At 37.4% G+C, this 23,528-nt stretch overlaps 1 protein-coding gene across 5 annotated transcripts in view; it reads right to left on the reverse strand.

The window, feature by feature from the left end:
* LOC145688213 (uncharacterized) overlaps window positions 1–23,528 on the reverse strand; it is a 392,276-nt gene that overhangs the window by 185,066 nt on the left and 183,682 nt on the right. For all 5 annotated transcript variants that reach the window (XM_081762115.1, XM_081762114.1, XM_081762117.1 and 2 more), the window contains exon 4: window positions 19,990–20,074. In XM_081762115.1, coding sequence (XP_081618241.1) covers window positions 19,990–20,074 — 85 coding nt within the window. The remainder of the gene's footprint in view (window positions 1–19,989; window positions 20,075–23,528) is intronic.

Here is a 23,528-nt window from a genome sequence, read left to right on the forward strand (position 1 = left end):
GGAAATTTTACCGATATATCTACAGGACACCGCGCTAGATCTTGTGTTGCAGTTTAAAAACCAAAATCAATTCGAAACGATGTTCTGTGAAGCTTTAAAATCTAAATTAGTAGCATTAAGTAGGCCGAAGGTTCCATCGTATAAAGCGGAACAGGAGTTATTTGAAGTCCAACAAGGAAGAGAAAAGTCCATAGATTCATATTTTTACGTAAACTCCGGGCAATCAGGTAGTTACTACCGAAAGCGACAGAAGAACGAAAGATCAATCATTTGTCTTTGGGATTACAAAGGAATTTCCTTAACAAGATAGCGTTAGAAAGGTTTGCAACAGTAGACGCCCTACAGACTAAACTAAATACATTGGAAGCCGCCAATGACCTTTTAAGAAAAAGAGAGCATGCAGAGCTATCACAAAAACTGCACATGCTATACGGCCAAAATCCTATACCTAACCCGTAGAATATATCCTATGGATTGCCGTTTCAGAAGGGAAAGAACTGGACATGGTATCTACAGTTAGATCAGCAAGATTTTTCTGCCTCAGAGACGGCATATTGTATAGAAAACAAAACCATCCCGATTATGGCTTATTATATCTTCTATGCATACCCAAATCGTTAGCCAACTTGTGGTTCACAACCTTCCACCGCCAAGCGACGAACTCTCACTCTGGGTTCTCAAAATCTTATAAAACTATCTTGCTCAAAAACTATCTTGCACACAAAATACGTACGTGTCAGGACTGACAACGTCTAAAGAAGATACCACAAAAGAAACAGGCCGAACTACTACATCACCCGGTGGGAGAGATAGCAACAACATGGGTATATGACGAATTAGGGCCCCTCCCAAGTAAAGGCAGAAATAAATATATACCAGTAGCCACAGAATTAGCTACACGTTATGTTATTGCAAAAACGGTGGACGCAATAAATGCAGAAGATATAGAAAATTTTTTTAGAATATATCATTCTCAAATTCGGAGCATTTACAATGCTGTATTGGGACCAGCATCCAATACATGGAGCGGCTCGTTTGCAACATTTAGCGCAGAAGTACGATTTCATCTATAAGTACTCACCCGCATATAATCATGCTTCGATAGGGTTGGTAGAGCAAACCAACAAAATTATACAAAATTTTCTCAAATTTTTCGCACAAGAACACCATACGGATTGGGAGAGATGGTTACTGCACGTTATTTTTGGCATTAATACCTATGTACAAGGAGGGACCAAATATTCAGCAAGCTTCTTCTTATTCGGATATGAACCTAGGATCCCGACCGAATGTACACTCGAATCAAAACAACATAGACAAACTGACAGAAATAAATTAGCAGTCATCAGGAAGAAAGTACAAAATAACCTGGAATAGGCATATAACAGACCAAAGCAGTTTTATGATAGACAACTTATAATCCAGGGGAGCTTGTTTTTGTATATTACCCTACAAGAAAGATTGGTTTACCTGAACACTTTACCATTCACTACGAAGGGCCACCTCGAATTGTGGAGAAGCTTAACTCAAATTTATATCGAGTCGAATTACCACCTATATTCAAGCACAGAATCTAAGAAATTGCGGTTGACCGTTAGAAGCCATTCTACGAGGACCAAACTGAAGGATTACAAAATTAAGAAGATAGAGGCACAAATGCAAGAAGAAGAATATAACAAGCTTCGAAGTACTTACCGAAATCATAAGATGGACTAACAACAGAAGACACGAAAAAAAAAAAATGCACTGACATAATATAGCACTTCTTTATTTCAATTATAAACTGTATCTCATTCTGTTATTTAACTTCGCTATACCAGTATTTCCGTTCATCTAACACAGCGTTTCCCAACCTTCTTGAACTAGCGGCACACTACGGGTGTAATTTGAATTCTCGCGGCACACTCATAGATATTATCGTGGTATTTTTTTCTGTGATTACTGATCTTCTCCTCACAGAGAAGACAGCCCGATCACTGATTTTCCCCCGTGGTAAAGCATTATGCTTATTTCTCATTTTAATTTAAAAATATAAAATAATAGCAATGGAATACAGGACTCAGGAAACTTTCCTTTTGAAAAACTGTACTCAACTTTTCACTGAGAAGGAAGATGACTAAGCCACGAACGAACAAACAAATCTCCTGTACTTTTAAAACATAAATTGTATGCATGTTTCCTTTGTCCTAAGGATTGAATATTTTAAAATTTCATGTTACGAAACAGTCTGCGACAACAAAAATGGTCATACCAATGATGATAAATACTTTTTCTCAACATTAAAAATGTACAGAAAAGTAACACAGTATGAAACTTATAATTTATTAACATGGTTAATATACGATACAATTTTTAAATATTAGATGAATCTTAGAATTGTTCAATAATATTAGTAATGTAACAATTTTTCAATATCTCTTGAAGGTTACAATAATGTATGTTTAGTAATAATATATAAAGGTAACAATTTAAAAAAAAAGTTTTAAAAAAGTTGGTGCACGAAGCAAAATTAGTGTGCAAACTGAGCTTGATGTTCTTTCATAATCTTCTTCAATTCGGCACGGATAATTGATAAACACACCCTCATGTCGTGTTCCGGAATTAACAGTTGTGACCTGTTCTTACACTTGATTGTGTTCATTGCAGAAAACCCTGCTTCGCTTAAGTACGATATAGAAAAGGGAACGAAAACTTTCACAGCCTTTGTAGAAAGAGCTGGATATTCTCTCCAGATAGAAATCAAGAATGATGCCATGTCTTGCTGTGAGTGCTGGAGCTTCAAACCTCGGTCATTCCTCACATCGACAGGTTCATAGTAATGTGAAATACAAATATACATTTTTCCTGTCTTGCAATTTGGTTGCTATAGAATTAATAATTTTGTTTCGATTTTCTCGCGGCACACCAGCAGCCAATTCGCGGCACACCGGTTGGGAAACGCTGATCTAGCAAAATGCAAACTCAACATTTTTTTCTCTCTTTTTTTAGTCTCAAAGGTCATTAATCTATGCAAGGTCGAAATACAATGCTTTCTTGTTCCCAAAATCGCTTCTTCAATACGAAGTTCATGATTGCTTATTATGTATTTTTTTCTCCTTATACAGGATGTTTATAAAATCAGGCTCTTAATAACATTATGCAGAGTGACCAAATATTCACATTCTCTATTTACTACTTTTTTTTTTTTTAAAAAAAAAAAGAGAAGTTTCCAAATTCTAAAACCGATTATTCTCCTTTGATTAGTTCTAATAATAATTAATTTACGGCTCATCTTTCATAAGTCCCGTTACAAAACAAAACAGCCAGTCAGCGCCTCCTACTACTGAAGTGAGACTCAACCGATATAAACTACAAATACCGGATGTGACATAAACATAGAGACCAACCATTAATGAACTGATATATATTTATTAATCACAGTGATGATACTTCTACCCACTCTAAGGGAAATTATAGTGACTACCTTGATCCTGCTTAGATGGGACAGAAACATAGTGTTATTACCACCATATATATATATATATATATATATATATATATATATATATATATATATATATATATATATATGTGTGTGTGTGTGTGTGTGTGTGTTTTTATTTCATAGTGATTTTCCAGTGTATCATAGTGTTTATAGTGTTTTATAGTGTCTATACAGTGTTTCCAAATGTATCAGTGTTGTGGTGCAAATAACTTTCATTAATAACAATTATGTATTTTTCTCAAAAATAATCTTGCAGAATATTTTTTTTTCAGTGTGGGGGGTGTAAGGATCCCCACATCATAACAGAAGCACATGTTAATACAACACGTGTTATTGATTATAAACAGTATAGCAGAAGAGAACCCACATGGAAGACACCGAGGGAAGCCGAAAGAAGACGGACCTCACGAAAAGACCTGAAGAGGACCAATAAAAGCCCAATCACCGACGGACCTGGCATCAGTCGACCAACTGATCAACTAACCAACACCTACTCCGAGGTCGCATTGGACTAGGGGCACACCTCTCCTTAACCCGAGGTCGCATTGGACTAGGGATCCTCACTACAACCAAGCCTCACGAAGCTGTCTTGGGCTAAGGGAGCTTTCCTTCAAGACTCGCCAAAATCTGCAGGTGCCTTAGAGACTGCTTTGAGAGAAGGGGCACCGTGCAAAACACATATTTCCTCTCATCTGGTCAATAACAAGATAGACACTATTTTATTCTTTGTAATCAAAGACATTTGTAATTAGCAATTTTTATAATAAATTGGTGAAGGGGAAAAGATTAGCCCGGACCATCATTTAGTCTCTACCTATAAAACCATTGCAATACAAAAGAGTGAACTGCTTCACTCATCAAGGCCATACTACTGTACCTGCAAAATATAAAATTTGAAAACGAAACTTCTCTTGCCACGAAAACAAGGGTTAAGTTTTTTGAAATACATATCCTGGGTGAGGTTAAATTTTGTTTAAACACTTGGTTACATGGTGCGAGTGCCCAGTGGTGCACATCTCTACGAAGTTGTTTTCCACATAAGTATATTACCTGACCAGGATAGGAGTGCGGTTTTAGAAGGATGGCGCTGCTGTTGTGTTTACATCAGTTTCTTGGTAAGCGCGGTGGGACAAGGGAGCGGAGAGTTTCATTCTGCAGTGTATCCAATGGTTTTTAAAAGTTGCAGTTTAGATGTAATGCATAGCCGAATCTCTTTACGCTTAGTAAAGAACGCCGTAAGTTATCTGGTCGTAGTGAACCATTCCTGCAGTAATACAGATGTATTGTGAATAGTGATATATGAATGGAAATTATTAGAGACAGTCACCAGAAAATAATGAGTACACATTCTACATATCCTCTCGTCAAAAACTTCGGAACGAGTCGAATCGACCAATTTTAATTCGTTTTTTCTTTGCCACAGAGAGCGTTTGATCCTTTGTACAATACTGAGGTTAGTTTGTTCGCAAGTTAAAATTGAGTTTTTATTTATTTATTTGTTTTCCTTGTTACTTAAAATGTTCTGCAAATAACTTCAATAAGTTTTGAAACTAATAAATAGTTTTGTCTTAAGTCAGGCTGAATGTTTGAGGGGGGGGGGGGCGGTCGTTCGAAGTCAAATCAAGGTAAGAGTGTGTTGCAAAAATAATAATAAAAAACAAATTTAGAAAAGGAGAAGTAGCTATTGTTTGCAATTTCTAGAACAGAAATGACCTCCTGCAATTTCGAAGGTGGACATTCTTTTTGTACAAGAACGCCAAGGTAAGTAATTTCTGTCTATTTATTGCTTCATTTGGCTTCTGCAACATAAAACAAAAAAGTAAGGCCTACCTATTTTAGGTTTTATTTTACATCTATAATACAAAGGTGAAAATTCTTAGGTTTCATTTTTAAAATAAAAATATCCTATTCTGGGGAGGGGCAATCGCCCCACTGGATCCGCCCTAACTTGAGCATGTGCATGAAGTGGTTTATTACGAACAGGACAAAAAGAACTGTGATAGATTGATTACAAGTAATCCGGGTAGAAACACTGCTGCTTGCATTTTAGTTCCAAAACCGGCCGCCCGCACTCATTCGCTGGTCAGGTAATAGCTTACTTCTTTTCGAAATAGCTCCTTCGTGTCACAGCTGTGTTTAGTTTTGTTTCGTGCTAGGATGAAAGGGAGAAATGCAACATTTGCTTCTCGGTGAACTTATATATATTACTAAGATGAGCGGTAATAAGCGAGGTTTAACAAAGAATGGCTTTCGGATCTACAATTTAACGTGTAGTTGTAGTCCGTGTTGAGAATCGAACCAAATCTATGTAAGACCTGTTAACATTGAGCTCTTTTGTGGTAAAAGTGAACTTCAGAAACACACAAGACTTGAAACATCAAGCTAATGTAAAGGAATTGCAAAATGTACTGCACCTTTTCTGTGGCAAGAAACATGCGGTGCACAGCAACACAAGAATCGTGTTAAGGCCAACATTTTTTAATTCTTGCCGAACTTAATATCCCCTTCCACACCATAAAAGGAAATATAATGTTTGTTAAAAGAAAGGGCACCCAATATTTTAAAATGTTGTTTGTGATCTTATCATGCATAATTATATATAATGCCTTTCATACACCGAGAATGAATTCAACTGTATGTCATAGCCCGTCTAAAGCGATATTTTTCAAACTTATTTATTGCTAGATATTGTAAATTTACGGTATCTATCTTAGTGGGTGGGAACTTTTGCGTCTAATCGGAAAATTTCATGACTTCGGGCAGGAATTCGCAGTTACGAAATTTGCATCACTGTCTTCTGAAAGGATGTCTAGAAAAAATAGTACTGGAAAATAACTGGAAACACAAGACGGATTTGATACCCAAATTTACGTCATCTTGGTGCGTCGTCATTTTTCTTTACATACTTGTATTTAGTATTCGATTAGTTTAGTATACGTTTTAGCATCGAGGCTATATGAGACGTGAACTTACAAATTAACGTGGGATCAGAAGCACAGGAGTTCCCACCGGAAATCGAACCTGGGTCTCCCACAACAAAGTCGCATACGTTAACCATATGGACACAAGGGGGTTCAATATTTGGTAATGTGTACATAAAGTTGAGGAATCGCGCTTGTATAATGTTAGTAGTTCTACCTAGGTACTAACGTAAATGTTCACAACACTCAGCTTAATAAAGTATCTTTAAAAAGAAAATGTCACTCTTTATGTTTCAGTTCCTGGTTCGACTGAAGGATGGTACAAATTCCAATGACGTTTTTTGGGATCCTACTTTATGCAGTAGATCCGTCATAAACTGGCTGTTTGATACGGATATAAACTAAAAACTTACAAATATAAATTTAAGTCACATTCAAGTATCTTTAAACTAAAATTGAATTATACATATGTGCCATTTACTAATTCATTTCTATCGTTTGCGTAAGAGTCATGTTAGTTCTTTAATACAAATACTTGAATACAGTTAGCTCCTCTTAATGAAAGTAAGTGGTGGCTGGTCTTTAAAATTAGTGTGGAAAAATAAATGAAGAATCTGGCATAATTTAGAAAAATCTATCGTAATTCAGGCCACCACTGGCATCATTTATTGTCTCAAGTGTAGCAACCCTGGTTTTGCTTCGAGAAAGATGGATTCTCTGTTATATACCAGATATATAGTCTCAAGTTGGAGCAGTATTCTCTGTGACAAGCTTTGAAGCAGGCAGTATATCTGTTGAAATAAGTTATTTCTGAGTGTATGACTGGAATTAAGAACTATTTTGAGTCAGTTCGACTTGTTTCTAGTTAAGGCTAGGTAAATCAATCCCCAGATAGAGAAATAGATTACTCTTATGTTATTTCTTAGCAGGGAACATCTAACATTTTCACGGAAGATAGTGTCTGTTTATGGATATTGATATTAGCACGTTTATTTAAGATTGCTAGCAATACCTGGTTTCCATAGTAATGGAGCAAGTCGTAGGGATTTTAGAGTAAGAGCCTTATTTGAAACGTGAGCAAGAAGGGTCCTTGTTTACGAAGTTCAAATACTTTTCTTTAACCGCAGTATGACTGCATTCAACTGAGTGCGAACTTAAAGAATACTGGACTTAGTTTTCGGTGCGAGAACTTGACGACTGTTTTTGTAGAAACTTAACCTCAAACGAAGATTCTGCTGAAGACGCTTCACTTCTCTGGCGAGAGGAAGTTTCTTATATTCAACCAACTCAATCCTATAAGTAACAGAATTAGCCTTTTTGATGGAGAGTCTGTTTATAGACCATTCCATGTTTAGGACTTTAAGCCAAACAGCTTTCTGATTAATGAAATTGTCTTTAAGATGTTGAGGGAGTACGATGTAAGAAAACACATGTCCTGCTCTCATGATTAAAGCACAACTTAGCTGCGTTAAAGAAAATCGGTTTGAAGTTATGGTTTTATGAAGTCTTAAGTAGGCGACTTCACTCCGGACTGAAAAGTTGGTCTGTTATTTCATTACAGTTAACTTAAAGAAACTCTTCTCAAATCAGAGTACCATTCTTAAGCACCAAAATATCCTGTATGGACTGTAGAAATGCTTGATTTATCAAAGTTTCCCTAAACGTGTCGTGTGTACTGCTCTGTGCTTGTTAATTACCCTACACAAACTTACCGGGCCGTTCAAATTTTTACAGGTAAAGAAGTACTATCAAATATCATTGGGCGCCCCCCACCTTATTACAGATGTCGGACGTCGTAGGCTGGGCAGACTGGTAAAACAGGACAGACAGCAAACTGTGGCGGAACAAACATCAGACTTTACTGCTGGGCAAAATACAAGTGTGTCTGAACACATAGTGCATCGAACATTCCCAACGATGGGCCTCCGCAACCGACGACCCATCCATGTGCGAATGTTCAACGACATCGGCAACTACGACTGAAATGAACACGTAATCATCGCCCTGGACCTTGGCGCAGTGGCAGACCGTTGCATTGTCTGATGAATCCCGATACCTTCTTCATCATGATGATGGGAGGGTACGAATCCATCATGTTGCAAGGGAATAACTCCTTGACACCTGTACTGCGGAACGGAGACAAGCTGGCGGCGGCTTAATTAACAAGCTGGCGGCGGCTCTGGGGAACATTCACGTGAGCATCCATGTGTTTAGTGGAGCTTGAGCAAAGCACTACGACGCCGAGGTGTATAGCACACTGCTTGCAGACTACGTATAGCCCTTCATGACGACCATGTTTCCCAACGGTAGTGGAATTTTTTGACAAGATAATACACCATGTCACAAGGCCAGGAGTGTAATGGAGTGATTCGAGGAACATAGGGGCGAGTTCCAAGTGATGTTCTGGCCCCCCAACTCGCCGGATCTGAACCCAATCGAACGCATCTGGGATGTGATTGAACGTGACGTTAGAGTGCATCATCCCCTCCCCGGAATTTGCGGTAATTAGGTGACCTGTGTGTGCACATCTGGTCCAACTCTCTCCAGCGACCTACCAAGGATCGTTGCGTGCATGCCAAGACGAGTCGCCGTTGTTATCCGTGCCAAAGGTGGACATACTGACAATTAGGTAGATAGTCATAATGTTCTGGTTGATGTGTGCGTATATTTTAACTTGCATATTTTGTCTCGTCTCGAATTCGAGTCGAGTCGAGACAGAACATATCGAGTCGAGACAGGAACATATTTTCGAGTCGAGACTACATTTTCTCAAGACGAGTCGAGACAGGCTTAAATCTCGACTCGACTCGACTCGTGCGCATCCCTACATTCCCCTAATACCATTAGCATGTCAAATGCCTCCCCGTTCGTATATGGCATTGTTCCAATACAATGCTATCTTTAGCCGCCACTGCACTAACACACGATGTTAGGTTAGTACGTGCCAGCTTCTACAATGAAATGGAATCCTTCTGACACACACACACACACACACACACACACACACACACCTCTACCTCAATTCGTAGCGTGTATTACTTTTGCACAGCACAAGTACTTCACTACAATTCGTACTAACGACCCTTCAGCAAAGCCTGCTCAACTTACTGTGGAACAAACTGTGTTCCAGCGTACCTCATGTTCGTGCCTTTCAATTCAAGGTTGTCTGCGACTGTTTCTCTCCAAAGGCGTATGTTTTGTACAACAAACATAAACCAGTAAACAGCACAATCCAGTTGCAGTAATCGTTATCAAAGATGTGTATGTTTATTCATTTCGGTATTTCATTTGAAGTTATACGTTTCACGACATTAATGTCTCATGAATTTCACTTTTACATGACGCATAGGGAAGAAAAGGGCAGGTAAGGACAGGGCTGGAACCTTGCGTCAATCCCATTATTCGCCTGTTGTTACTGAGGAACACTTAGCTTAAGATAGGTATACAGACGAACCAGGCTGTGACATCATTCAAACCTAGGTCGGGATTTGGGGGGACAATGCATTCTCGAACAGAAATAACACAATAACGCGGAGAGGGTCGCAACGTGACACTCGGGGATTGGTAAGATTTATACGTCATTGGATAGCACACGGCAAGTCCACAATACAGATCTATTTATACCGCCGTTTAGGATTCTGGGCTGAATGCGGACACATGGTGCAAAACAACATGTCCCAGGGGAATGTTCCGTATAATTGCCGTACCCTGGAGAGTTATGATGTGCATCATGGAAACAAACCATCGCGTAGTGCACACAGACGAAATATTTCGTCCGTTGCACTAGCCAGTCGGGAGGGGGTCGTACTAAGTTAACCCGCCACTTTCATTACTGAAAATCGTGAAAAATTAAAGTTATTGTACAAGACTGAAATTTTGCCTTATATTAGCTTATGATTCAAAGAAACAAGTGCACTATATGATTCCATGAAATATCTCGTACGTCGCTGGGTATACGCACGTCTTTGTGTGCTTGTTTTGAAAATTGTAACGGAGGTCACACTTTCATGATCGAATTAATTTCCAATCAACAAATGGATAATAATTATGATCCATTTTTGTCAATATTTTTGTGATACCTTTTGTGCATTTAATTCAAATTTATATAAATATTTGATGTAGATTGTCAATAAAATGTAAAAATCCATTGTTGTTTAGAAAAAGGAGAAATTTAATAGTGAATTAGATTACTTACTGCAGTTAATATCGTTGCCAGTGGACCGATTGCATTTTTTTACAGTAAAGGTTTGCAAACCAATTAACTAAAACAGTAGAACATTATTAGAAATGTAAAAGCCCAATTTATATTAATTATATTTCTTGTGTGACCTCCCGTTACAACGTGACCGATGTTACAATGCTTGTGACATCCTGTTACTTACCTGTGACCGCTGTTACTTCGACAGTGACATTGATACATATCCATGATTATCGTAACTTTATCAGGTGAGTAGGTCTGTTCACAAGGAGTATTTTACTACCTAATAAAACGTTGAACTGTATATGTTAAATATTTTCTGCATATATTTTTCTCATTAGTTACAATAGTGAAGTACTACAAATTAGTTTGTCTTCAAAATATTGCTCTCCAAAGTTAGTGATGCATTGAGATTAAAATGAAAGGCTACTTGTTTCTTAAATAAAATAAAATAAGTTTAAACAGAATACAAAAACCTTTGTTCTGAACACTTTCGCAGCTAACATGGCAACTTCATCTTTTTACCGTCCTTTAGTCTAACTTAGAAGAATTACAAAGCAGAACACATTTAGGAAATGCATAATGAAATATTCGCTGCTTTGGTGTCATGACTTTCACTGGGGGATCTATTATAGCCTTCACATCACTTAAGCGATAAGGTAGTGTATCCTCTTTCTTAGGTCAACTGAACTGTCCGGGTCCTGAATAGTGCATTACATTTACATGTATCACATTACAGCTGTCCAATTTAGTAATAGTCCCAGGGTACAATATTCCATCGAGCTTCACAATTACCCATTGTCTAATGACTAGCTCTTCTTCGGTTGTACTCTCTTTTCTTTTCAAGTTCATCTTCTGTCATTTTTGCACGTCTTCTACGTCGCCCCTCTCGATCCTTCCTTGTTTTTTCTTCAAGTGCCGAACCACTAAGATTCCTTCTTTGCCTGACTTTCTTCTGTGAAAGAAGATTTTCATTTCGATCGTGTAAATACCTCCGTAGGGTGGATTCTGATTTTGAAGATGTTGGAGTCTGAACATCCATCGCTATATAGGAAGTAAAAAGAAACAAATACCTGTAAAGCAGTGGTTTCAAATTTTAACTTATAAAACGTATTCGTTTAAAAATACTGATCATCGTCTGAAAAGATCTACAAAACCTTGTAGCGTAATCAGTGTTTTGCAAAATAATTCCAGCAAACTAGGAGCATGCCCTTTTTCCTACCATACACTGTAGGACAAAAAATAAAATATCGAACTGAACGCAGCGTCTTGATCCTTTGTTTAGGAAAATCATGGAAAATCTTCATTCCATTCTGTAATAGTACAATACTACGAACTCTGATGCGTTATTAAATTATACTTTCAATTAATATTACATGTACTCACAATAAAATATTAAAAGTGCTATTCTTAGAAGGACCTAAATCAGTTTTCAGTGACCGCTTCTGTCTGTATTTCACTCCACGCCGAATGGTTTCCTAAACTTATTTGTATTTAAAAGAAAGTAAAGCAATCAATAAGATTCTAAAACATGGTAAGAGGTAAACACAAGCCTCTAATCCATCTCGTATCTCAAATATTTCTAAGAGACTTTTCATTACTCTTTGCAATCTTTAATTCTGTAGTTTTATATAGCTTGATCATTAGAAAGAATCTTCTAATTAAAACATGAAGTATCGGCGGTCACGCATGTAACAGCGGTCATTTTTTGTATCGTCGGTCACGCAAAAAAGTAGCCAATTCGTGACCGCTGTTACAGTGACCGCCGTTTCATTTTCGGGCTATAGCTTCAGCTATCGTTCTCACGTGAGCTTAATCGTGCTGCCCTCTTCAGTAATGTTAGTATTGTGAATGCGATTTAAAAAATAGTAGTTTAATTTACATACAGATATCAACTTATTCTTTGAATCAGGCGACCGTTGTTACGTTTTCAAAAGTCATGCCTGAAATTTTTAATATATTTTGCACTTACCTGCGTAATTGATTGCTTATCTGCTCGATTCAGCTGCAGTCACTAATCACACGCGCCATCTTCCTTCACTACAAATTGTTGCCAGTTCTGAACAGTTTTCGTGCGGTGAGTAATGACATCGCTTGATGGTATGACCTCCGTTACACAGAAATATCGAGACATGACTTTGGAGGTCTGTGCTATCCACATAAATTGCTTGCGGAGATTCAATGGTACATAAGTTTATATTTCTATATGTTTAGTAAACTGTGACATCAAAAGAATATACTTTCAATTTAATGTTTAATTTTAATAAGGTGCAGAATATCCTATTTTGTGTATCGGGACACGTGACCTCCGTTACATTTCGTAGGTTTATAGCTTCACAATATAGAGTTCGGAAATATTATTTGTCATTCACTTGTCTGTAAAGATAAGGAAAACAATGGGGATTGTCAATCAACGCAAATCTACTTTACTTTACAATTCAGTAATCCTATGGAAGCCTAGGACTGAAAGTGGCGGGTTAACTTAGTACGACCCGAGGATACAGTGTTCAATTTCCTTGATCACATAGTGTCGGAGGTCTGGGAGGGGAGAGGCCACCCTAAGAAGCAACATTACAACTACCGACAAAGGACTTTCAAACACACATCCTGTGCGGACACCAAGGTCAAGGGAAGAGCCCTAAACCCCTTACGAAACAGATGCAGGAAACATTGGTAGAGCATGCTTGCTTCGATCCACATCTCGAAGAATTCTGTGCAAACAAAGTGAAAAAAGTTGTTTTCTCCCTACCGACTAGTGTCATTGACTCAATATTTCGGCTGTGTGCACCACTCGCTGATGTGTTTTTATTATGAACACCACAACTCTCCAGGGCTACCGGGCACTGTCCAGCAATTTTACCGCCAATTCCACTGGAATATGTGTTTTTTCACATTCATTTCAATGCAACATTTGATGACATTTTGACCCGCCGCCATGTTGCATAGGGTGATCGTAGAGAATCGGGACTTGTTGTAGCTGCTTTCTTTTTACAAGAGCTTTCAAGCGATATACCATTTGACCCCTCTTTCCATTTGACAATATTGCGTTGGACCCCGTCTGGGACCCTGCAGGGGACCCTGGGGCAAAACTTTTTAGTTCGATCTGTTGTCCTTTGAACATCATGTGACATTTGTTTTTCAGTTTTTCCGTCTGGCTGCCCGTTTCAGATTTATAGGGGTGGCCATATTGTTTTCAATGCAAATTTTGATGACATTTTGACCTGCCGCCATTTTGCATAGGGTGATTGTAGCGAATCGGGACTTGTTGTAGCTTCTTTCTTTTTACAAGAGCTTTCAAGCGATATACCACTTGACTCCTCTTTCCATTTGACAATTTTGAGTTGGACCCTGTCTGGGACCCTGGGACGAAACTTTTTACTTCGCTCTGTTGTCCTTTGCAACTATTGGGATACGTGTTTTTCAGTTTGTAGATATCTCGGACCGTTTTCGATTTAAAGGCCTGCTACGGAGTAATGGGCCAAATTACGCTTATGCACCTATGTGTCTAGTGGAGCTCGAGCAAGGCACCATGACGGCCGAGTCGTATCGCACACTGCTTGCAGACTACGTACACCACTTCATGATGAACATGTTTCCCAATGGTAGTTTCATTTTTCGACAAGATAATGCACCATATCACATGGCCAGGAGTGTAATGGAGTGGTTCGAGGAAAATAGGGGCGAGTTCAAAGTGATTTGTTGCCCCCCCCCCAAACTCGCCAGATCTGAATCCCAATCGAACACATCTGGGTTGTGATTGAAAGTGACATCAGAGCTCATCGCCCCCCTCCCCGGAATATACGGGAATTAGGTGACCAGTGTATGTACATATGGCGCCAACTCTTTCCAGCGACCTACAAAGGATCATTGCGTCCATGTCATGACGCATCGCCGTTGTTATCCGTGCCAAAGGTGGACATACTGACAATTAAGTAGGTAGTCATAATGATCTGGCTGATGTGTGCGTATATTTTAACTCGTATATTTTGTCTCGACTCGAATTTCGAGACGCCTCGACTCGAATTCGAGTCGAGTCGAGACAGAAACATATTTTCAAGTCGAGACATTTTCTCGAGACGAGTCGAGACAGGTTTAATCTCGACTCGACTCGTGCGCATCCCTAATAATGACGCTCCTCATGTTGTTAAAGTCCAAGTTCGGCCTCGTGGGGGGTATAACGCATTAGCATTTCTAGGGATGGGATGGGGAAGGGATGACATGTAACTAAAATCATAAACAACCGAATATTAGTGTCGAATTCATAATTTTCAGGGTCAAAGATGAATAGTGACAGTCTCTATTCCGTTTAAGTCCAAGTTCAGCGCCCAACGCCGTGCAGGTTGAGGCAGAATGAAAAATAAAATGTCTGAAGTGACTGAGATTAGTATTGATGACTTTTGGAACATACTGCCCACCTCAAGCTGAGCTTTTATCATTTCACTTTGATTAAAGGGTATATTTTAGGGGGTAGAGTCGAGTGGGATTGCTTTTAAGTTTAACGCCCCGTTCAGCAACGAGGCTATATGAGACGTGGACTTACTGATTAACGTGGAATCCGAACCACATGAGCTCCCGCCGGCAGGGTTGGGTAATTACGCGTAAAAAAGGTTTTCTACGTGACGCGTAAAATACGCGTAAGAAACGCGTAATTTACGTAAAATACGTAAAAATTTAGAAACAGGTCTACAAATTAAAAGAAAACGTTCTACGCGCTGAGCTTTAAAAAAAATTCTTCATAAAATTGTATGGAATCTAGCTGGATTTTGCAAAACTTAATCCGTAAGCATAAACTGGGAATTTTGTATTGGCTTTGTAAAGTAGCATTGTATAATACAGTTTGCACGTGTGACTGGTTTCAAAACCCATTTGATCGTGTTTCATGTTTTAAACCTCTGTAATCGAGAAAAGTTTTGTGCCAGAGAAGCCGTAGGAGAAACTATTGTGCAATACAACAACAATGGCAAGACTTCGTGGTCTCCATTTTTGACGACTTTCTGAAATGTCTGAGAAAAGCATCACGAACAAGTAGAGGAGTTTCTGTTGGAAAACCTCGGCCCTTCAGGAATAACTAGCTACCAGCAATATCGGGGAAAATGTGGAAAATTTGAAGAACTTATGAAGAAGGAAATTACAACACCACGCACATTCTGGTATTTCGCTACTCGGCAACATATGGAGTCGTCGGAATTTGCTATGAAGTTATTGAACATCCCAGCATCTTCAGCGCAAATTGAAAGACTTTTCTCAAATTGGTCCTTTGTCCATAACGTCACAAGGAACCGGCTCAGCTTCGAACGTTCGAAGAAACTACTTCAAATATACTACAACCTCAAATTACAAGACAACTCAAGTTGTGAATATTAGTGTGATTAAGAGTATTGCGTTCGAATTGTACTAAACTATAATGGAAATGGCATGTTTTTTGTTTTTTTTTTGAATTAAAATAATGGCTAAGTTTTAAATGAAATGATATACTCAGTTTTATTGGAACCAAGTGAAATATATTCAGTATTCGAACTAGGAAGAAAGACAAATTGCTTCTTTCCAAAAACAACGAAGAAACAAGTAGTTCAATATTCTGTTGAGTATTTTCTTCAGTTTTGTCTATTTATTATGAGCATTATGAGCATTTCTACATTAAAAGTTCAAATTATAGTCAAGTGGTAAGGGAAGTAATATATTTAGTGTTGTTGTTGCACTTGGAAGAAAAGAGCAAAATAAATGAGTACATTCCGAAAAATGTAGTATAATGTTCTGTTGGGTGCTTTTATATTTTTTCAGTTGTGTGTGTTTAAAATGAGAATCTAATAACTTTTACATCGAAAATTCAATATTTCCCAGTGCTAAGTGGTATATATAGTATCGTTGGAACATGGAAGAAAAACAAATCAGTTTATTCTAAAATTTCATTATTTCAATATTCTGTTCAGTATTCTTCGTATCAGTTATGTGTGTGTGTTAGTGTGTGATATGAAGGTGAAATGAGCCTAACATGCAATCTCTTTTTCTTTTCTAATAGAAGTTTCAAAGTATACTGAAATGTTTCGAGTTTTATATTAAAAGCTGCAAAGATATAACAATAAATTGTTGTAATCAAAAGGTTACTTGATACTTTCAAACATATTCGAACCAACACATATTTTTACTGAGTGCTTATATATTGGGTGGTTGTGCTTGTATGTGCGCTAATAGGTGGAAAGTAGTAGTGAGCCGGCGAGGGGCAATCCAAAATTATCTTTTATTACTATGATTTGGCATGAAAACATTACTTTTAAATATAATGTTTCGAAGATAATAATGTTTTAATGCTTAAATAAGAAAACTAAGCTTACAATATAACCGACTATGATGATCTTAGTTCTAATGATGATGATCAAAATGATCTTAGTTTTAATGAAAGAAATATAGTTTCTACGTCTGCGTAAAAAACTGGTTTTCTACATGATGTGTATTACTAGTAAATTACGCGTAATTTATGTAAAATACATAGCAAGTAAATTACCTTGCCAACCCTGCCCGCCGGGAATCGAAGCCGGATCTCCCACGCCAAAGGCGCGTACGCTAACCGCTTAGCCACGAAGGAGCTCTTTAGGGGATAGAAGTACAATGTTAAAGTATTTACACCAAAAGTAGAATATTTTATGGATTTCCACCATTACACTTTCATTGAAACCCATATCCAAAAAGGCAGGGATACAAATGTTTTGTTCCATAAACTTACGTTCCCTATACGAAGAACTGGTATTTCAGATACTCTCTGATAAACGTCGGATTTGATTCTGAAGCCACGTGATGATTTTTTTCTGATAGATAAAATCTTATTATTAGTTAGTTTACTAACTAGAAGTAATAAACAAAAAAAAAAAAAAAAAAAAAAAAAATGCTAACAAGAAATAATACAACGCTCAGTTGTCCACTCACCTTCAAACATGTATCGATGAGCAGTTAATATTTTCGCTTCATAGCCAGAACTTCCGAAATTAGAAACTACTGATCGGTGTGGTATCTTTAAAGATGTACAAGCGTTTTTCTTTAAGGTTCATGATCGGAAAGTCCTAAATTCACAACTTATTGGTCGGATGGGTACCTTTAAATATCCCCTACCCGATTTACTTCCAATGAACTTGAAGTAACACTATGTTCAGGAGATCCCTGACAGATCAAAGTTCATGTTGAACTCAGAAAGGTGTACAAATTTTCTTTTTGTGACTAGAAATGATGCAACGAAGTCCGAGTATTGACGTCCAACACACAATCTACAATATTCGTAGCCTTATAAGCATTTTCTAGAACATTTATAATTGAAGAAATGTGTTAAGTGATAATTATTTATTGAAAAGTCTCATCGTTGCCGCGTTTCCTTACTAACAAAATTCATTTTCTATCACATTTCGAAAACATTTTACTTCTTCTTGATGTGTTTGAGCATACATTTTTATACATTTATTCCACTACATAAATAAATAAGTAAATCACTCTAAGACGATTGGCATTACCCACTGTTCTATCAGTACTATAAAATACCTCAATAGATTGTCGAGTATCCGATGAGACAAATGTTTTCCACACGCATAGTCCAGGTTCTATCACTTGTGGGGACAACATTTTTTGCAGGGAAAGTTGCTCAATCAAGAGACACTTTTTATATTTTGTTTTACTGAAATGGGTAATTTGTAAATGGTTAAGGAAAAATATGTTGCTGATTACGTATTTCAGCTTCAAGTGACAGAGTATCTCAAAGCAGCAATTAGATGAATTCAATCGTAATTTTTACAGAGCTACATACAAAACGACGAAGATAGTTATTGTGACTGGAGGCAACAATAAATCTTATAATAACCGACTGTCTTCAACGACTACTTTATGTGTTACACAATAAACGATAAAAAGTATATATACAGAAATCATATCCTACTTCCTTTTTCTTATTAAAATTGAAAGTTTTGCTTTATAAAGGAACTTTAACACAATATCTATATAAAACAAATATTACTGCAGTTTTATCAGATTATTTGCCGTGCAATAAGTACAGAACTAAGCATTTTGATATCAAAAGTACATTTATAAGATCATTACAACAAATGGTCACTACATGTAAAGTGTTATCCCATAGTACATCAAAGCCAATGTCCTTTGGAACACCTTATTCATAAACAAAAGTCAATTTAAGAAAAGGAGTGAATAATAAACTAACAAGTACCTAAATGCAGAAACAGTAGGTAGGCATCTTATATATAATGCAGCATTTGATCATCATTTCCACTTACATGAGCAAGAACAGCAATTCCAAATGTGAAAAATAAAAAAAAAATACTTTTATATACGAAAATAGAAATTATCACCTCGCTAATTTGTTTCATCGCTGTATGCAGTTACTTAATGGCGGGCAAACACTCTTGGAAAAATGATTTCACTAGAAGGAGGAAATAAATACTAAGAAATTCAGGAAGGATGTAGATGCCATGTCCGCAAGTACATATGGTCCCTTGGTTGAGCAACTTTCCCTACCCTACTACATGATGTTAAATTTCAAGAAAAATATATTAAAAATACAAATACTAATACAACTTTTCCAATTGTTAATAAGCTGTCTGAAGATGCATCTTTACTAACTTTCATGCATTAAAACACGCAAGCAACTATTAACACACACAATTAAAGAATAAATAAAACTAATCAAAGAAAATTATTTTCTGTATGATAGTTTAGATCTTGTATTAATGGTATTTAATCTATTTTATGATATGGCAAAACTTTCAAAATTAATGTGACTCATTTTGATACATTTTTTCTCAATCTTGGGATAGGATCATTTAATTCACCAGCCTACCACCACGTATGACTTAAGTACTACACATTCGACTGCAGAATTTTGAACAACTACATTTACAATGCAAATATAAATTCAGAGCCAAATATTTAGCCAGAAAATGTATTTTACATCCGAAATCTCCATGAAATCATTGTACGACAATCATTTTAAAGATGAGTCAAGAATCACAACCCTAGTTTTTTAATGGGAAATTTTATTCCCCACTTTTCAATTCCATTATGATCTTAATAAATACACTTCATACAGAAGCATAACATTGTCGTCTAAATACACATATTTATCATTTCACAGTATATTTTATGATTATGCCTGTCAATTACATACACCAAGCATCGATCTACATTTTCGTTGCTAATATTCTTTCCTCTCTTCACAATTTTCTCCAGGGCCTCTGTCTTCTTTCAAAACGTCTTTCGCCAGTTGAGGGTAAACTTGCACACCTCTTCGTTTCAATGTTACATTTTTATGATGAATAAAATGAAGAAGGGAAAAAAATCTGTTTTAATGTTCACCACTGATTAAATGTAAGATAACACAAAGTTCAAAAACTTACCCTTCATGATTTTTCTTATTCTATGGGGCGACATCGTCTTCAATTCATTTATGCACATTTCTTTTAGTTCTACATATGGAATATCCTGAAATAAAATCGAAGATTATGAAAGCATTTGTCATTCAAAGTGAATATCAAGTACAAGGCTGAATTATTACCAGAAATCGAATTTGAAACTAGGTGAACCAATGGAAAAAGGATAATCGCCAGTTCTCACTAACAACCACAGGGCATCAAAAAAGTCACGTCCCACCAAGTTCGGCGGGTACACATTTGTGTAATGTTACGTGGCAGCAGAATGGTGATCACGGAAATGAAGTTCCATTCTCTACCACACTTTTCCTGACGAATTCGAATAAGCTATATGTTGAAAATCAAACTAGGGTCCTAACAATCTCTAAATGATGAAATCAAAAACTGTAAAAAGCTCAGAACAGAACTAAAATAAGACAATTTAAGTATTTTTGCTTTGATTTCACATACAGGGAACATTAACCAATCGAACCATTGAATCATAGCTATGTAATATTCGCAGCATTTGGGATGACAGTAAATCAACTTTAAATGACGTACCAGCAAAATCACGGGCTTCAGAAAACATCTTTGTGGCCTAGAGTAGAGTATGAAAGGAGGAGTTCAGGGTTTTAGCCCTTCCTTAAATAAGATATATAAAAAAAGCTTTTAGTATATTAAAGTACGGAAGGTATAACGTCGTTGGCTTTCCGCGAAAAGTTGTAGTGACGTGTATAGGGAGTGGTCAGCTTTGTTACTCGTGGCTCGTTGAGAGCAGTAGACGGTTGGTGGTGATTGGCTACCCTCTTACCATACCCCCAGTGACGAGCAGGTCCAAGCGCGGGAAGCCAACGACGTTATACCTTCTAAACTATAATATACGATAAAAACACCTTAAATCATATGAACTTGAGAGCTTGAACCTCCCTTTGATGAATTTCTGCGTACGCCACTGGTGCCCCAACACTCACAAAATTGATGTGTGATGGATTTTTGCATTAAATACAATGGCTCAAATAGGTATTCATACATCCATAGTTTTTGACGTAGGTGTACATAGAAAAGGAAAAAATAAGCAACAGTGTTACATTCATATAAAATTACTCGTTTACTATGTTTCCACGCAAAACGTTTCATCACAATAACAAAAAATTTTACAAGCCTAAATAAGATGTTCATTCAAACTCAAAACAATATTCATACAGAAATTAGAAAAACAAACTGTTCTACAATGAAGTATCATATCAACAATTTAATATTTCGTGAGCTGATTATTAGCACAAATTACTGCCTCGAGACGCCTGAGCATAGATCGAACCGAAGTTTTGGTCCTTTCATGGGAAATTTTGCTACTCTTCCAAAAGAACCTTTTGAAAAGATTTCTTGTTCGGAAAGAAGTGTTTTTGTACTCTTTTGCCCAGTTAGTACCACAAATGATCTATAGGATTTGCATCTAGGCTTTTTGATGGAGTTAGAAATAGTCGTGGAGCATTATACAGCAACCATTCTCTAGTTTCCATGGCAGTGTACTTCGGATCATTGTCTTATTGGAAATGACAGAGCCCTTCTAGACCCACATTCTGCACGCCTATAGGACAACACACTAATGTACTTATTGACATGCATAATATATTGAATTAAAGATAAGTTTCCACTTCAGACAATGCCATGTACCCCCGACCCATTACACATTCCTTTCCATGGTTTACTGTAGGAATGATATGTTGGGGTTGCAGTTCAGTGTTAGGCTTTCACCATACCCAATTTTTGCCATCTGATCCGAATATATTTAACTTCAGCTCATCTGGAAATACAACAGTGCCCAAAGTTCGTCAAACCCTTCACAATACTCAGCACACCGCAGGTGTTTTTGCCGGTTTACTTCTTAAATGCACGTTAATTTTCTTCTACCTTCCCCAGCGTGGCAATTGGCACTATGCAGTACCTTTCGTATCGTTTGAGCATTCACAGTGTGTGTATGTGCAAGTTGCTACGATTTCTCCAGCCAAGCGACACAGTACTTCTCGGATCTTCGTCTATTTTCTGTATCTCAGTTTCTATAGAAGTGACAGTGCCAGAGCTAACAGAGAGACTTTTCATGATTACGCGATAACTATTGCCTTGCTTATAAGGCGTCACAATTCCATTGCGTTGCATCACGGAAAATTCACATGTCTCCCATGTTGACCACTAGCACTCGCTACCAAATCAGAGAGACAACTGACATGCAAGAAACTCCTCTGGCACATACAAGTGCTGGAGATAGACAATACGTGAGTTTAGAACAACAAAGGTAACAAAAGTTTCTTAATTATCATGCTTATGCAACTCAAATTGTGCTTTCGTCCTTACCACTTCGATTTATTTACAATTCGTACAGCAGTAACTGTTTCTCTGCTTCTCTTTCCTAGTAACGTATTTCGCTTTACTGTCTCTCATAAAGATAAGATACGAATAAAAATATCGGAGTATGATACTTTTTTGAGCTACCCTAATACGAAACTTTTTTTTTTAAATCAATCTATAGCCAAATGGTGGATCTATAGTACGATTTATAATTTTAAACTGGCCTTCGGGTAGCTGGGGGCTTTGCTTCCAAACCCCCCATGGTTTTCTTGATATACGACCTCGCACAGTTTTCTTTTTACCTACTATTTATACTTTTTGTTACAACCCCTTTTCATCTTTTCTCTACGATCCTAATAGTAGGGAAGTTATAGGGGTTTTTAATTTTAAAACGGCTGCCATTTTAAAACAAGTTGGTTTATCAAAAAAGGGAAAAAAATGATAGAAAAGTTGTAAAGATCCTTACAAGGATTAAGAAACACTTTTCATTTTTCTTCCATCATCAATATTAGAAAAGTTACGGATCTTTTAAATTCTCAAACGGCTGCCATATTGAATCAAGATGGCAGACGTAGCTGAAGAACAAATAAAACAATGTACTCTAACATGAAAATGCACATTCAATAAATATTCTTGATAAAATCACAGCTGCGAACCCCATCGTGTCAATATGACTCGTTATGCCCATATATACGATTATATTGTAAGGATCCCCACATCACGACAGAAGCACATGTCAATACAACACGTGTTATTGATTATAAACAGTGTAGCAGACGAGAAACCGAAACGGAAGACACCGAGAGAAGCCGAAAGAAGACGGACCCGAAGAGGACCAATAAAAGCCCAACCACCGAGGGACCTGGCATCAGTCGACCAACTGATCAACTAACCAACACCTGCCCTGCCCTAACCAACACCGCATTGGACTAGGGATCCTCACTACAACCAAGCCTCACGAAGCTGCCTTGGGCTGAGGGGGCTTTTCTTCAAGACTCGCCAAAATCTGCAGGTGCCTTAGAGACTGCTTTGAGAGAAGGGGCACCGTGCAAAACACATATTTCCTCTCATCTGGTCAATAACAAGATAGACACTAATTTACTCTTTGTAATCAAAGACGTTGTAATTAGCAATTTCTATAACAAATTGGTGGGGAAAACACTCGCCCGGACCGTTATTTA

This window comes from Thermobia domestica, chromosome 6 (genome assembly GCF_964235325.1).
Source record: "Thermobia domestica chromosome 6, izTheDome1.hap1.1, whole genome shotgun sequence".
Classification (NCBI taxonomy): Eukaryota; Metazoa; Arthropoda; class Insecta; order Zygentoma; family Lepismatidae; genus Thermobia; species Thermobia domestica.